This window comes from Ostrea edulis, chromosome 1, assembly GCF_947568905.1.
Source record: "Ostrea edulis chromosome 1, xbOstEdul1.1, whole genome shotgun sequence".
Taxonomy (NCBI): domain Eukaryota; kingdom Metazoa; phylum Mollusca; class Bivalvia; order Ostreida; family Ostreidae; genus Ostrea; species Ostrea edulis.
The window spans coordinates 78,775,471-78,792,640 of NC_079164.1; the positions used below are offsets into that span (position 1 = coordinate 78,775,471).

At 35.8% G+C, this 17,170-nt stretch overlaps 2 protein-coding genes across 6 annotated transcripts; both read right to left on the bottom strand.

The window, feature by feature from the left end:
• Positions 1–1,702: 1,702 nt before the first annotated feature.
• On the bottom strand, positions 1,703–7,012 carry LOC125679812 (uncharacterized). Of its 4 annotated transcripts, none has more exons than XM_056161896.1 (6): positions 6,814–7,012; positions 6,514–6,559; positions 5,228–5,280; positions 4,937–5,062; positions 4,657–4,851; positions 1,703–4,559 (listed from the first exon to the last, which is right to left on the bottom strand). In XM_056161896.1, exon 6 carries the CDS (start codon positions 3,149–3,151, stop codon positions 2,150–2,152), a length of 1,002 nt encoding a protein of 333 aa, XP_056017871.1. In that variant the 5' UTR covers positions 3,152–4,559; positions 4,657–4,851; positions 4,937–5,062; positions 5,228–5,280; positions 6,514–6,559; positions 6,814–7,012; the 3' UTR covers positions 1,703–2,149. The 4 variants fall into 4 exon arrangements, with proteins under 4 accessions (XP_056017871.1, XP_056017861.1, XP_048775239.1 ...); XM_048919282.2 differs by having other exon boundaries at positions 4,242–4,559; positions 6,814–6,976; XM_056161886.1 differs by lacking the exon at positions 6,814–7,012 and having other exon boundaries at positions 6,514–6,744.
• A 4,893-nt stretch (positions 7,013–11,905) lies between these two features.
• Positions 11,906–16,250, bottom strand: LOC125679828 (N-acetylglucosamine-1-phosphodiester alpha-N-acetylglucosaminidase-like). Of its 2 annotated transcripts, none has more exons than XM_056161921.1 (5): positions 16,002–16,250; positions 14,427–14,476; positions 14,146–14,271; positions 13,860–14,058; positions 11,906–13,762 (listed from the first exon to the last, which is right to left on the bottom strand). In XM_056161921.1, exons 1-5 carry the CDS (start codon positions 16,094–16,096, stop codon positions 13,609–13,611), a joined length of 624 nt encoding a protein of 207 aa, XP_056017896.1. In that variant the 5' UTR covers positions 16,097–16,250; the 3' UTR covers positions 11,906–13,608. The 2 variants fall into 2 exon arrangements, with proteins under 2 accessions (XP_056017896.1, XP_048775248.2); XM_048919291.2 differs by having other exon boundaries at positions 14,427–14,479.
• Between the last annotated feature and the right edge of the window lie 920 nt (positions 16,251–17,170).

Here is a 17,170-nt window from a genome sequence, read left to right on the forward strand (position 1 = left end):
TGACATACATGTTGAATCTACATTTTTTTTTCATTTTAATTTATATTCTTTTTCTCTGAAATGACCACAAGTTTTGTTAAATTTCGTTCAAACCGGTTAATGCATATTTGCTCAAAGGTTTGCGCTTTTGAGCTATATATCAACTCGCTCAAATGTTCTTCGCCGAAAATCATGAAAATTAAATAGGTGGTTGGTTTTTTAAAATCTATAAATGAATGACGATACCTTTAATTTTGTACATGGTATTCATCAAAGAGAAGACAAATCAACTTCATAAAAATCAAGTAAAACTTTTCTCCACAAATATAGCACGACATAATAGAAACTATATACTGGTATAAATTTATTGGTAAAAATAGTAATTGCTAATATACCTACATGTATGTAAACATATTTTCAAATAAAACCACCTCCACTTATTTGTAAATATTTTGTACAGTAATGTAAAGACAAGGAATTTAACTTTTATACAAGATTTGGTTCCTGGGCAAACATTAATGTATACATTATTCTATCTAAGATTTTCTTGTTCCATGTAGATTGATATTGAATCAATCATATGTAGGGGTAACTTATATTTATATGTTTATTTTCAAATATTATTTTTAAAAAAGAATATTTTAAACATAAACGTAAATCAAGAAACTTACTCTTTTTTGCCTACAACAGTTAGTAGAGGCGATCGTATATTCATATCAAATCAATCATATGTATGGGTAACTTACAATGTATATTTATATGCTTATTTTTAAATCTGAAAAATAGAAATTTTAAAGATAAACGTCAATCGAGAAACTTACTCTTTTTGAGGACACCAGTTACCATCGTAAGTAGGGACGATCGTGAATTGCAAACAGAAACACAATAGACATGACATGATCAGTATCAGGGACGGTGCCATATTTCTCTTGTGCACGTGTCGGAGAGACAGTTAAATGAACTACGATCCCTATTCTACATTGTAGCTGGTATTTATAACTACAGACATGAGAGGATATTCAATGATTGCATTTGTCAATGTGTAAGTATCTTAGATTATTGCAACACATTTCTGCATTATCATAAGTACAAATTTCAATTATCGTTCATCAGAATTAATATCAGAAGAAAATTTACAACCATATCAGGGAAATATTATCGTGATGCATGACAATCAGGAAGGTTTTCTTGATTGCAATTGAACCATTAGTCTTCGGTCTCATCAATGTCTTGGTAAATCATTCTCGAGTCATAATGCACGCTATTAATGACTCAACTATGGGTACCAGAATGAACATTCAATGGCTATGAAATTGAAAATATTGCCTCCTCTTTTGATTGACGTGTACAATGTCAAACACCCGACTTCTAGGCTTCGGAATGTACAATTTCTTGATTGGTTGATTTCAAAGCTTCGGATTATAAAATTTCTTGATTTTCCTCTACTACAGTAGCACCTGTAAGACTAAGTCTTACCAGATACCTGAGAATCATTTCAGTACGAAGTGTATTTTTCAAAAGTATCCAGTAACGTAGCTATATTATTATATTATTGACGCTATGACGCCATCATTTTCCATCAATATTTTCAGAGAGAGAGAAACTCAATATATATATATATATATATATATATATATATATATATTATATATATATTATATATATATATATATATATATATATATATATATATATAATATGACCAACTAGGTAAATACTAGGAACGTGACGTTATAATATAAACGAAGGACCGGACGAACACGGATTCCTGGATGTACCAGAGGTGGATCAGGTGTCCAGGAGGAGGGAGCGCACCCGCCGCGAGCCCGACAAGTGATGTTAAATTATATTTACCTCTAAAAATATTAATTTAATCAACCAACCAAAAGTTCCTCATGGACGGACAGGCCAATCTAACTGAAATAAAAACTTATGCTTTTGGAGGAAGAAATTGTGACAAAATTGCAACGCTGTACATGTATCCGTTACGGGAAAAGTCCGGAAAACATGACATTGTGCTAGACACATGGACAGACCAATCCAGCTGAAGTGCAAACTGAACTTGTATTCCTTCCATAGGAAGCTTGTAACTAAATTACAGGGCATATCTGTATCCGTGATGACAAAAAGTCCGGGATATTGTTTGACCTACTTTTAGCCCTAAAGTAGGTCACCCACGGACGGACCAATGAAGCTGAAATGGAATCTGAACTTGCCTTCCTTCGAGGGAAAGATTGTGACTAGATTTCAAGGCAATATTTGTATCCATGATTTTGAGGGAGAAGTTGTGACCAAATTTACGACGGGCGTATAACAAACATGTTGCAATGAACAGACAATTAACCCTCTTCTGCGAATGTGTAATTTTCTTGAACCGTGTATTGAAGCAGTTGATACAGGTATAATCCGTCAACATGTAACTGACGTCACAGTGACCTAATTCATAGTATAAGTAAACGATCGGCTGTATATTTCTGAGCCGAAGTAGAATAGAAATAAAGTTCTTGCTTTCGTGGATGATGCAGGGTAACATCCTCGGTCTCGGTATGTTATGTGGAAATATAAAAGCTTCGGCTTTGACGTCTCTAATAACACACAACGTAGACAACAAACCTGGAGGTCTCCAATAACACACAATGTAGACAACAAGCCTGGAGGTCTCCAATAACACACAAACAATGTAGACAACAAACCTGGAGGTCTTCAATAACACACAAACAATGTAGACAACAAGCCTGGAGGTCTTCAATAACACACAAAGGGTGTAAATAACAAACCTGGAGGTCTTCAATAACAAACAAAGGGCGTAAACAACAAACCTGGAGGTCTTCAATAACACACAAACAATGTAGACAACAAACCTGGAGGTCTTCAATAACACACAAAGGGTGTAAACATCAAACCTGGAGGTCTTCAATAACAAACAAAGGGCGTAAACAACAAACCTGGAGGTCTTCAATAACACACAATGTAGACAACAAACCTGGAGGTCTTCAATAACACACAAAGGGTGAAGACAACAAACCTGGAGATCTCCAATAACACACAAAGGGTGAAGACAACAAACCTGGAGATCTTCAATAACACACAAAGGGTGTAGACAACAAACCTGGAGGTCTCCAATAACACACAAAGGATATAGACAACAAACCCCCGAACTGTCAGACGACATAAACAAAACAGGCACGAGAATAATGAGACCTTCAATAGTTACCGTGGTACAGTCACGTAGAATAATGAGAGGCTATTTTTTGGCAATGTTTCTTTTCCGTTATTGTTTTTACAAAGTTAGTTATTTTAACTTGCATAGTAAGAGAAATTCGGTGGCTGACACCCTTCTATTTCCATAGTAGTATTTAATGGTATGAATGTCAGCTTGAACTTATGAATTTGTAGCAATGTAGTGAAGGACGAACCTTCACCCCCTCCCGCACGATGAAAGTTGAAGATAACGAACAACGACCAATCTCAAAACTCCTACAAGCAATACAAAACAGAGGACTGCGCAAACACGGACCCCTGGACACACCAGAGGTAAGATCAGGTGTCTGGGAGGAGTAAGCATCCCCTGTTGACCAGTAGTACCCTCCGTGGACCCTATATCTTGATCAGGTAAAGGGAGTTATCCGTAATCAAAATCAATATGCCAAGAACGGTCTAACAATCGGTATGAAACACGACAGACAGCATTTGATCCAATGATAGTTTGTAGTGGCAATCTCGATCATTGTAACGACCATACAATTTGCGAAATACTGACTTTAAAAGAGACTGTTGAAACCCTTGCGCCATCAACTTGTTTCTCAGTTGCCTGCCTCGATTTAAAAACTAACCATACGCAGAACAACCTCTTGTGTATCGAATCAGTTGAGAGATTTGGCATATCCTATGGTCGTTATAACGATCTAATTTGATTAACCAATACAACCTGTCATTGGGGCAAATGCTGCCTGACGTGTTTCATACCAATTCTTAGGCCGTTCATTACACACTGATTGTGACTATGGATTACTCCATTTACCTGATTAAGATATAGGGCTCATGGTTGGTGTGACCGGTCGACATGGGATACCTACTCCTCCTAAATACCTAATCCTACCCCTGGTATGTTGAGAGGTCTGTGTTTCCCTAGTCTGAATTTCGTATTATTTATTGTAGATATGAAATTGATCATTGTTTGGTATCTTCAACATTTTATTGATTAGTTTGCAGAGTTACTAGTAATACAAAAGATGATAGGCAATTATTATAGTAACACTTCAAAGATTTGCAAAAAATATAATACTATGACGAAGAAATAATTTCTCGCGAATAATCATTAATTGACAGTTATTGTGTCTTTTATGTGTTCGATTTGTTTGCAATTCACATATTGTTAATATCGTTTACAGAAAAGAAGAACTTGTCCCCAGGGATCAGGAGATTGTTTCAGATATGCAGATTGATGTAATTCGTTGGCTTTGACTGGAAGGAAATGCTATAAACTCTGTTGACGCATGCGGAGTTTAGTCTTCGTAGTTGTAGTCGTTTGTCTTCGGCAAAGAATGGCTTTTGTAGCTTCTATGCGTTTGTTGTTTTTCCTTTAAATTAAATGTACATGCATGTCAATAACTTATATTGCACGAATACTACGAAAAATATTCAGCACCGGGAAACAATAAATCTCACAATCCTTACCCCTTATTTCTACTTCTGACAGCAGCAACACTACATACGATGACCAGAAACACCAGAATAACAACCACAACGATGACGACCCAGTGATTTGAGTAAAGTTTAGTAATTTGTTACCTCCACTGCTTGGAACATCTGAGACCGGATATTTCGGGATGTTATCTAGTGGGACAGTTCTTTTTTCAGATTCTGTAGTTGCTATTCAATGAATAAGTTACATGAATTTTAAAAGACACTACGAGGTACAGTTGATCTGAAAACTTAACATGTACCTAAAATTTACCTTCTGCACACCCATAAATGGCATCACACTTGATAGACGAACATTGACATTGGATGCTGCATTTTGGTCCATACCAGTCTTGGGGGCATGGGTTTGAACAATTATAACCAAATGATCCGATACATTCTGAAAGGTATGCAGTTCTTGATATTAAACAAAATCCAGGTTTTACTAATGGACATATATAGGTTTATATGTTTTCAGTCGTCTACTCCATGTACTGATGACGTTGTAGTTAATTAAATTTTATGTTATCAAGTTTTCAGATTATTATGGCAATGCAGTTCTTACCATGACAAACATCATTTTCTTCATAATACCCAGTGCAACAAGCGCTGGTTCCACTGGTAAATAAAAAAAATGAACTTAACCATGTGTTATATGCTTTTATGTTTTGTTTTACATCGTGATTTTCCTATGCAATATAAAAGTAAATGGATTGAAAATTAATGTTTCCATGTATGGGCGAGATAGAGTGGAAAGGGGGTACATTTCCCTTTGTTCTCTCTCCCATCCCTCATTCGTTTCCTCTCGTCGAGGCATAATCTTATCTATTTTTAAGGTCGCAAACAAAGGTCATAAAGGTAAATACTGGGCAAATTTCACGTGTTTAGCATTGAGGTTATCAAAATTTAAATGGATTGCTAGTATTCTCTAGTTTCCTGATTTTTAGGTCTGGTTTAAAGGTCAGTGGAAGCATTCAAAATGAAAAAGATGTCTAATATTCTTAGGGGCATAATACATCCAGCATAGCGAAAAGTCATTAAACGTGACATAAAAACTCTCCATGGTGAAAGGTTGGTATTAAATTTCAAGTTCGAAGTTCATCGGATGGAAATGTGTTCGAGATTCCAAGCAAACTGTACCACAAAGGTATATCAATTTTCTACGTTAGATGTGAATGTCTATCTATTGATAGTAAAACTTATGTTAGAAGAATGGTAAATAGAATTAAAGATGGCTACAGATGTCTACTTCAAGATGGCTGGGTCAAACGATACTCTATTGGGCGTGTCTTTTTATTGCAATAATAAGATATTTCATGCAAGCCATGAATGATCAAAAACATTAAACAATATTCAATATGTTGTAAAATGTATATTTTCATTAAATTAATCAGAAAGGCAGACTTGCTACTTTGCTTTTATTGTATTTATTATGCTTATTGATCTTCTCCAATGGTTTACTTTCAATAAAAAAATTTTTACTTAAGTTAAGTTTTCCCAGCTTAATTTTCATTTTAAAGATTTTGCAGAATTGCACATTCGGAGGTACTGGATGACACATGGAACAATCGATGTAATTCACTGTCACCTTCATATTGTTGGAGAACTAAGCCTTGTACTGTTAAAGCGGTGAAAAAATAGCAATCGAGATAAAAAAAAAATCGTTCTTCTCAATCCAGTAAAATCCAACATAAACGGGATTGACAAGAAAGAATTTCTTTATTCGTAAAATATTTTACTGAATAAACATTATTTTGAAAACTTTAAGAAAATTTCCTGAAAGGGAAATTATTTGTCCGAAGCATATTTAAAGATCATTTCTCATAACACGGTCTACAAAACAGTACTTACTCTGCCAACATACACACGTTATTCCTGGGGGAAACAGTTGGTGCTTCTAAAGAACAAAGTTGAACAAGAATAATCAATACCGAGGTTGTTACCATGTTTGATATTAAATGTCCTACGAATTAGCACTTATGACTTGATTTAATATCTAACTACATGTATAAGCACGCCTCCTCTTCTCTAAACTGCACTCTTAAATTTCAGATGTTGAAAATTTATTTCCTTGTATAAAACAATGTGAAAATAAATTCATGAATTTAACGATTAACTTAAGTGTAGCGGATATATAAACTTATACGTTACCAATTTTGATGCACCAGATGCGCATTTCAACAAATAATGTCTCTTCAGTGATACTCAACCGAGATGTTCGAAATCCGAAATAACAATAAACTTGCTAGAGCTATTATAGGGAAAAACAGAGTCCCCAAAACGTGGAGTCAAATTCATCTAAGGATAAGAGCTATGCATGAGGGAGATAATCCTTAATTTTGAAATGAATGTTGATGGTTTACGCCTGCGGAAACTTATGATAAACCATATGTATGTCAATGGTTTATGGCTGCGTAAACTCGCGGAAACTTGAGGTTTCAGCAAGTTTCCGTTGCGGAAACCATATGGATTCGTGAACACCCTAAGTTTCAGGAGTGCGGAATCTTACTGAAACTTGAAGTTTCCAAGCGGAAACTTGGCAGAAACCTTATGTATGCCTAAGTTTCCGCAGTGTTTCAGCCTTGCGGAAACTGCATTTTTCATCATGTGAATTTCTAAATGTTATCATAGCAATTAAATATACATCCGTATTTTCAAGCTAGTAACGAGGTACTTAGCTACTGGGCTGTAGAGACCCTCGGGGACTAACACTCCACCAGCAGAGGCCTCGACCCAGGGGTCATAATGTAAAACTTATATATGTAAATAATGTAATATATATATATATATATATATATATATAGAGAGAGAGAGAGAGAGAGAGAGAGAGAGAGAGAGAGAGAGAGAGAGAGAACACCGATATGACCAACAACACGAACAATTTGATAAATCCTAGGGATTCTACAGTACAAACGAAAATATTTTACAAATAAAAGTATAAATGAAGGACGAACACGGACCCCTGGATGCATTAGAGGTGGGATCAGGTGCCTAGGAGGAGTAAGTATCCCCTGCTGACTTGTCACACCCACCGTGAGTAAGTTGTACGTTGAATAACATTTACCACTTAACAAATTAGATTTGAATGTTTTGGAAGACAAACATTACGTGCAAGAATCCGGAACAATACAAAAATTATATGATTTGAAAACTCAAGCCCAAACGACGTTAGATGAATTGTGCTTGAATTACTGTTTTAAAAGACGGAAATACGTGAGAAGATCCGGAACAAGACATTCAACATCAATAATGGCACGATGTAGAAACACAAGGTCGATACTGAAGGCAGAAAAAAAAGTAAAGTCGGTTATACGTTAAAACACTGTTTTTGGAAAACAAATTTACCTGGAAGAATCTAGAAAGTATACAATTATGGAACCATTTTGAAACTCAAGGTCGACACCAAAGGCCGAAACGAAAGAAGATAAGTTGTACGTTCCATCATTCAATATCAGGCATTAAAATATTTGTGCTCGTTTGTTAGCTGACCCGATTTTATATTCTGATGAAGCAGAGTTTATTCAAAAGGTTTTACTTGAGAAGATAAAAGCCCTTGCTATGGCCTTCAATTCGACATTTCAATAATTCATGGACGTTTTATTTATTTATAAAAGTCATTTCCATTGATATGTTGATTCGATATATCCCTGCGAACTCGAGATAAAAGACACCACATAGTCCTCAACATCTGCTTCGTACTTAGATATTTTATTGGAAATCGATACAGGCTGCTGATAAACAAGTTTATGTTACAGGGGTTTCAACAATCTCGTTTAAAGTCAGTATTTCGCAAATTGCATGGTAGTTATAATGATGGAGTTTGCCAATGCAACCTATCATTGGGTCAAATGCTGTCTGACGTTTTTCATACCGATTGTTAGGCCGTCCTTGGCACACAAATTTTCACTACGGATAACTCCGTTTACCTGATCAAGATATAGGGCTCACGGTTGGTGTAACCAGTCTACAAGGGATGCTTACTCCTAGGCAAATAATCTCACTTATAGTACGTCCAGGGGTCCGTGTGTGTCCAACTCTTTATTTTGTATTCCTTGTAGAAGTTATGAGATTGACAACTGTCCGTTATCTTCATCTTTCATTATTAAATTAAAGCGAGTCAACAAAGAAATACGAGTCAAACAACACGCACGAAAATGTTAATGGCAAACAAATGAATTAAAAAGGGGAAGGTAGTTGAGAAAAACTATGAAAGAAATAGGAAAATAGATATATAGGTGGATCTGGATAAAGAATGATACAAAACAGCACTAAAAACCAACAACACTCGATACTTAAAAGTGTCGGATCCACGTAGTGCATGCAATATGACCGATGACACGAACAAACAGAGCAACTTCACCTTCGCTGTCTGATGTGTTTCATATCAAATGTTAGGCTATTCTTTATATACTGATTTTCCCTACGGATTACTACTGTTACCTGATAAAGATATAAGGCTCAGGGTGGATGTGACCGGTCAACAGGGGATGCTTACTTCTCCTAAACACCTGATCCCACCTCTGTTTTGTTCAGGAATCCGTATTTACCCTACTCTTAATTTTGTATCCTTTCCAGGATTTCTGCCATTGATCTTCACTTTTTAATGGATGGGTACATTTTTCTGCTTTGTACCTTAGTACAACTGAATGTATATAATATTGTGTATTTTTCTCTTCTTTTGCGATTAGGAGAGATATTTGTGGTAAAAATCAATTAGTATTTGTAGTTTATGATATTTGACTGTGGATAAACATACGTTTTTAGATTTAATATTTAGTGTTATCGGTTACACAGAATTTGATATAACCTATCGCCATGAAAAACTAAGCCGACACTATTTTACAGGTCCCCCGAGTTACGTAGGTGACCTATTGTTCTTGCTTTAACATTTAACCGTTTTTAACATCGTCTTGAAAACTACCCTTTCAATCCTTTTCAAATTTCGTATGGTGGATCATTGGGACAAGGGGGCATATATTGTAAATTTTAGGATTCCTGCACCCATCGGTCTAATGAATGTTATGGCTAATAAGAAAGAACCCGTTGCCGAGGATTTCAATCTCGCAGGACACAAGTGGGAAGACATAACAGTAGTGGTTATTGACCATAACACTGGCCCGATGTGGACAGGAAAAACAAGGAGAAATTCTGGATGCATATACTGAAATCATTCCGGTCTAATATCATGAGCAAACTCAATGACTTCACCAGAATGAATGTGACCTCACGGGCACCAACCGAGCTACTTCACAACCGAAAAAATTGCATGGTAGATATCCAGTTGTGCAATAGAACCCTTTTGCATTCAATTGCTTCGAAATTAAATTAAATTGGGGTCATAGATCGCAAAAATAAGAATGTGATGCTTTGGGCAATTTGATATCCATGATGGCTCGTTTGAAGCTTGAATTTGTTTTGACGTGCGAGTTTGTAGAACGAATAAGGGTTTACCAATGAATGAAATTGAACGTTTGAACAAAAATCCCAGTCTCAATCCTATTATGAGTTATGAGATTGATCACTGTTCATTATCTTCACCTTTCTTTATAAAATTACAGAGAAAATGTACTTAATACCACCCTTTGTTATCATGTCTCATAAAGAGTGACAGGAAATGTCACTTATTTTTCAAGAAATTTGATATGAATAAAATGATTGTGCAGAAGAGTGCATGTTTGCACAGAAAATTTTAGATTGTGGAATAGATCGACCATATCAAAACAATGAAATAAACAATGCATAAAACAAGCAAAGGAAGATGTAAAGTACATTTCATTTAAAAATTTATGTAGAATAAGATTTAGACGTTTTGTTAAAAAGTCCAACTTCAATGGTAAAACTACCGACTCTCACGACAAAACCAATTCAAGTGTCAAACGAGCCATCGAAGCGTATGACTAACTATGAAATCATAGGATATTAAATTGCCCAGAGCATCATATTCTTTTTTTTTTCGATCCAAGGCCTAATCTAATTTGCACCAGTCAATTTCCTCCCTACGCTAGTGAATCTAGGGTGGGGGTGTCTACTGCATAACCGTAAGTTTATCGTTCGATTTTTATACGCGCGTCGTTAGTTGGGACGTATTATGTTATGGCGCTGTCCGTGTGTCTGTCTGGCTGTCCGTTCGAGGTCATGTTTTCCGTATCGGATGCATGTACGGCTTTGAAATTTAGTGATAATTTATCCCTCATAAAGTGTTAGAATGAGTTTACATTTCAGTTTGGGTTGGTCCACCGTCACCTTCTTTAGGGCTATAAGTAGGTCAAACAGTTTTTCCGGACTTACTTTTTTCTGTTACGAATACAGATATTGCCCTCAGATTTAGTCCCAAGCTTCATTTAGGAGGGATACAAGTTCATTTTGCGTTTCAGCTGGATTGTTCCATCCTTGACCTACTTTCGACCTAAAAATGGTTAAACAGTTTTCTTGACTTTTTTTCATTACGGATACAGATATTGCTCTGAAATTTAGTCACAAACTTCCTCTCGAGGAATACAAGTTCAGATTCCATTTCAGCTGGATTGGTCTGTCCTTGGCCTCCTTTCAGGTTAAAAGTAGGTCAACAGTTTTCCGACTTTTTCATTACGGATACAGAAATTACCTTGAAATTTAGTCACAAGCTTCCTCTTAGAGGAATACAAGTTCAGCTTAATCGGTGCACCATGATCCACTTCAGGGGTAGAAGTAGGTAATAAAGTTTTCCGTTTTGTTCGTTATGGTTACAGGTCTTGCCCTGAAATATGGTCAGAGCTTCCCTCTCAGAGAAATACATAAGATCACATTTCAACTTAAATGTAATTGGTGCACCGTGACCTACTTTAGAGCTAAAAGTAGGTCAAATAGTTTCCTGAACCTTTTCTCATCATAGATAGATATCAGTTCACATGTTAGATGGATTGGTGAACCATGATTTACTTCAAGGCTTTTCTATTTAAAATGTTCCCTTGGGGTTCCGGGTTAGAATAGATCCTCAGTACCACTTACTTGCCGTAAGAGGCGACTAAATGGGGCGGTCCTTGGGATGCGACTGCAGAAACCAAGGCTCCGTGTCATAACAGGTGTGACACGATAAAGATCCCTCCCTGCTCAATGCCCATAAGCGCCGAGCATAGCCCTAAATTTATAGCCCTTCACCGGCAATGGAGGAGTGAAAGATTCTCGAAAGGGACGTTAAAAAATATACAATCAATCAGTCTATTCAAAGAACCGTTCAGGCGATAATAAATGTGGATTCTAAAAATTCTAAACAACTTTTTATAAATTCTAAAGAACTTTTAAGAAATTTGAAATCAAAATCTTTCTCAAATCAACATCAAAATGCATGGCTTCCCTCACGATAAACAAAAGACTAAACTTTTTGACACCATAGACATGTGCTAAATAAATGTGTTAAACACATCTCCTATTCTACACACAAGCACTGAAATTCCTATTAAAAAGATGCTAGAGTTCCGCATTGACAATATCAACGTAGTTTTCGGTAATCAGGCCTTACAATAGTCTGTTGGAACTCCCATGAGCACGAATTGTGTTCCTTAATTAGCTGATTTCTATATGTTCTAACGAGGCAAAATGTATTGAAAAATCTCTACATGAGAAGAGAAAATCTCTTGCTGTGGCCTTCAACTCGACATCTATTAAAAATAATCATTTTCATTCATGTGTCGATATATTCCAGTGAACTTGAAATAGAAAAACATCAGTCTTTCACATCTGCTTCATACTAAGGTATTTCATTAAACATAGATGACACACATATTAAATGGAAACTAACTTAAACTTATGACAAAGGGGATGACTTGGCTTCTCCATCGTCAATTTCCCATATCTATATAGAAATATCCCATTATCACCTGTTTATGATGTTAATGAAAGGTGAAGATAACGAACAGTGATCAATCTCATTACTCCTATAAGCGATACAAAATAGAGAGTTGGACAAACACGGACCCTTGGATATACCAGAGGTGGGATCAGGTGCCTAGGAGGAGTAAGCATCTCCTGCCGACCAGTCACACCCGTTGTGAGCCCCATGTCTTTATCAGGTAAACGGAGTTCTCCGTAGTCAAAATCAGTGTGCCAGGAACGGCCTAACAATCGGCATGAAACACGTCAGACGGTATTTGGCCGAAAGATAGGTTGTATTGACAAACTATATCGCATAACGACCATGGAATTTGCGAAATGCTGATTTAAACGAGACTGTTTCTCAACTGATTCGATGCGAAATAGCTTGTTCTGAGTGTGATCAGTTTTATAATCGAGGCAGGCTGCTGACAAATAAGTTGATTACAGAGATTTCAACTCTCTCGTTTAAAGTCAGCATTTCGCAAATCCTATGGTTGTTATAACGATCTACTTTAATCAACCAATACAACCTGTCATTAGGGCAAATGATGCCTGACGCAAATTCTAATCCTTATAACGATCTTCAATGGGTCAAATGCTGTCTGATGTATTTCATACCAATTGTTAAGCTGTTCTTTACACACTGATTTTGACTACGGATTGCTCCGTTTACCTTATCATGATATATGAGTCGCGGCGGGTGTGACCGGTCAACAAGGGATACTTACTCTCCTGATCTCACTCCTATATGTCCAAGGGTCCGTGTTTTCCCTAATCTTAATATTGAATTCTTTACTGGGGTTATGAAATTGATCTCTGTTCGTTTTCTTCACCTTTTTATTGATTAGTTTGCAGAGTGACTGGTAATACAAAAGATGACAGGCAATTCTTATAGTTCTCCGTACAGTAGTAACATTTCAAAGATTCGTGAAAAAAAATAGTTACGATAAAATCATCACACAGAAATAATTTCTTGCGAATAATAATTGATTGATAATGATATAATTGTCTTTATGTGGTCGATTTGTTTGCAATTCACATGTCGTCAATATCTTTTGGAAAAAAGAACTTGTCTTCATGGATCAGGAGATTGCTTCAAATGTGCAGATTGATGTAATCCATGGGCTTTGACTGGAAGGACACGCTAAGAAACTCTGTTGACGCATACGGAGTTAAGTTTTGGTAGTTGTAGTCGTTTGTCTCCGGCAAGGAATGGTTTATGTAGCTTGTATGCGTTTGTTGTTTTTTCCTTTAAATCAAATGTACATGCATGTCATAAACTTATATCACACGAATTCTACTCAAAATATTCGGCACCGGGAAACAATAAATCTCATAATCCTTACCCCTTATTTCTACTTCTGACAGCAGCAACACTACATACGATGACCAGTAACACCAGAATAACAACCACAACGATGACGACCCAGTGCTTTTGAGTGAAGTTTAGTAATTTGTTACCTCCACTGCTTGGAACATCTGAGACCGGATATTTCGGGATGTTGATATCAAGTGAGACAGTTCCATTTTCAGATTCTGTAGTTCCTATATAAATGAATAAGTTACATGCATTTGAAAAGAAACTACAAGGTACAGTCGATTTTGAAAACTTAACCTTTACTTCAAATTTACCTTCAGCACAACCATAAATGACATCACACTTGATAGACGAACATTGACATCGGATGTGACATTGTGGTCCAAACCAGTCGGGGGGGCACGGAGTGGTACAATTAACTCCCGATGATCCGATACATTCTGAAAAGCATTGTACAAAATTCAGGTTATACTTAGGGTGTCAGAAGGTGTGCATGTTCTGGTCGGCTAGGTACTCCGTGTACTGATAATGTTTTAGTTCATTAAACTTTGTTATCAAGTTTTGAGATTACTACGAGTGGCAATGCAGTTCTTACCATGACAATCATCATTTTCTTCATAATACCCACTACAACAGACTCTGGTTCTACTGGTAAATAAAAGATTATAATTCAATCACTTCTTACATGCTTTTAAGTACCGGTATTTGGTTTACTTCGTGATTTTCATATGCAATTTAAAAAAAAGTAAAAGGAGTGAAAATTATGTTTTCCATGTATGGGCGAGGTAGAGTGGACAGGGGATCCATTTCCCTTTGTTCTCTCTCCCATCCCTCCTTTGTTTCCTCTCGTAGACGCATAATCTTATTGATTTTAAAGGTCGGGACCATAGGTCATGGAGGCAAATTTCACGTGTATAGCATTGAGGTCATCAAAATTGACATGAATTACTAGTATTCTCGAGATGTAAAATTTACTGATTCTTAGGTCTGGGTTAAAGGCCAGTGGAAACATTCAAAATAAAAAAAAAATACAACTAAGGTATATAAATTTTCTATGGTAGGATGTCAATGTCTATCTATTGATAGTAAACTTTCTGTTACAAGAATGGTAAATAGAATATCGGAGATGACTATATATTTCAAAATTAAGGATTATCTCCCTCATGTATAGCTCTTATCCTTGGACGAATTTGGCTCCACTTGTTTGGTACACTGTTTTTGGCTATATTTAGATCTAAAACTTCATAGTTATTTCGGATTTCAAACATTTCTGTTGAGCATCACTGAAGAGACATTATTTGTCGAAATGTGCATCTGGTGCATCAAAATTGGTACCGTATAAGTTTTACATTATGACCCCTGGGTCGAGGCCTCTGCTGGTGGACTGTTATTCCCCGAGGGTCTCTACAGCCCAGTAGCTAAGTACTTCGTTACTAGCTTGAAAATACGGATGTATATTTAATTGCTGTTATAAAATTTAGAAATTCATTTCAAAATTAAGGATTATCTCCCTCATGCATAGCTCTTATCCTTGGACGAATTTGGCTCCACTTGTTTGGCATGCTGTTTTTGGCTATATTTAGATCTAAAACTTCATAGTTATTTCGGATTTCAAACATTTCGGTTGAGCATCACTAAAGAGACATTATTTGTCGAAATGCGCATCTGGTGCATCAAAATTGGTACCGTATAAGTTTTACATGTCATACTCGTGATGGGTAGGTCAAATGACACTGCATTGGTCATGTCTTCCTTTTTTTCAAGAATAAAACACCTAAGTCAACAGCAAAACATATTCAACATGCAGTAAATGTTTTCATTAAATCCGGAGGTAGACTTGCTACTTTGCGTTGCTATTAAAGCATTTGTTACGCTTATTGACCTTTTCTTATTGTTAGCTTTCAAATTTTTCCATCTTATTTTTCATTTTGACAATATTCGGAGGTACTGAATCTAACAGCCTGTTACCTTCACATTGCTGGAGAATTAAGCATTTGGGAAAAATTAGTAATTGAGAAAAAGAAATTAAACCTTGTCAATCCAATTTATATTTTTACTGAATATACATCATTTAAAAACTTTTAGAAAAGTTTTATGAAGGGAAAATTATTTGTCCCAAGTATATTTTAAAGAACATTTCTAATAACACGGTCTTCAAAACAGTACTTACTTTGCCAACATACATACATTATTCCCGAGGGAAACAGTTGGTGCTTCTAAAGAACAAAGTTGAACAAGAATAATCCATACCGAGGTTGTTACCATATTTGATATCGCATGTCCTTCCAATTGGCAGTTAAGACTTGGTTTTGAAACATTGTATCTTGTATTGATGGAATATAAATAGATACAGACATACACATTGGTATTTCACTATTAGCACGTGGATTCCTCTCATCTAAACTCAATCTTAGATACATTTCCGTGTTGTAAACAATGGGAAAGTAAATTCATGATTATAACGATTAATTTATAGTATAGCGGATATAATATACTATAAATACATATATAAAGTTCAAACAAAGCGAGCTAATTTTGGAAATAATAAGGAAGAAAATTAAGATTTTTATTCTCAATTTTCTTTATTCGACAATGACATTCGCATGCGTTGGGGAAAACTAGCATACTACACGATTGTCTTCTTTAGAACACCAAAAACTGTTGATAAAGCGCTTCAAAATTGACAAAATCAAAATTGCGATTTATTTCAAATAACGAAGATTCCTTGTGATAATAAGTTAAAAGACTAGACATTTTTATATCACAGACAGCTGCTTCTTCAATATAAAATAAAAGTACAGAATGTTCTACTGGGAGTGGAACTTCTTCGAACATTCAAGGAAAAAAAATATAATTACTGTATATATTATAGGTGAAAATAAAGAACAGTGATCAATCTCATAACTCCCACATTGAAGCAATACAAAATAGAGAGTTGGGCAAACACGGACCCTGGATATACCAGGAGGTAGGATCAGGTGCCAAAGAGGAGTAAGCAACCCCTGTTGACCGGTCACACCCGCCGTGAGCCCTATATCTTGATCAGTTAAACGGAGTAATCCGTAGTCAAAATCAAAGTAATACCGTTATTATTTTTTTCAAATTCAACATTTATTTTCACTGAATTTTTCATGAATTCATATATTTATTTATGTACTAAATATATTTGCTAGTTAACAAATACATAGGAAAACTCGTGTGAATATATCTTTTCCTATCATTTTGTAAAACGAATATATCTGTTTATACAATATTCATAATTTGGAATAAGCCCTCTTCGTTTTCAATTTTTAGCCTATGAATATACATGTAGGATTATATTGTTTGACGAACGTCATC

What these genes read in the sequence shown, in the direction of transcription:
- LOC125679812 (XM_056161896.1), bottom strand. Translation starts at nt 3,151, where the DNA reads ATGTCGTCTGACAGTTCGGGGGTTTGTTGTCTATATCCTTTGTGTGTT.
- LOC125679828 (XM_048919291.2), bottom strand. Translation starts at nt 16,096, where the DNA reads ATGGTAACAACCTCGGTATGGATTATTCTTGTTCAACTTTGTTCTTTA. An exon ending in AGAAAATGATGATTGTCATG is followed by an intron (nt 14,272 to 14,426) that starts GTAAGAACTGCA and finishes AATGCTTTTCAG; the next exon opens with AATGTATCGGATCATCGGGA. An exon ending in CATTTATGGTTGTGCTGAAG is followed by an intron (nt 14,059 to 14,145) that starts GTAAATTTGAAG and finishes TCATTTATATAG; the next exon opens with GAACTACAGAATCTGAAAAT.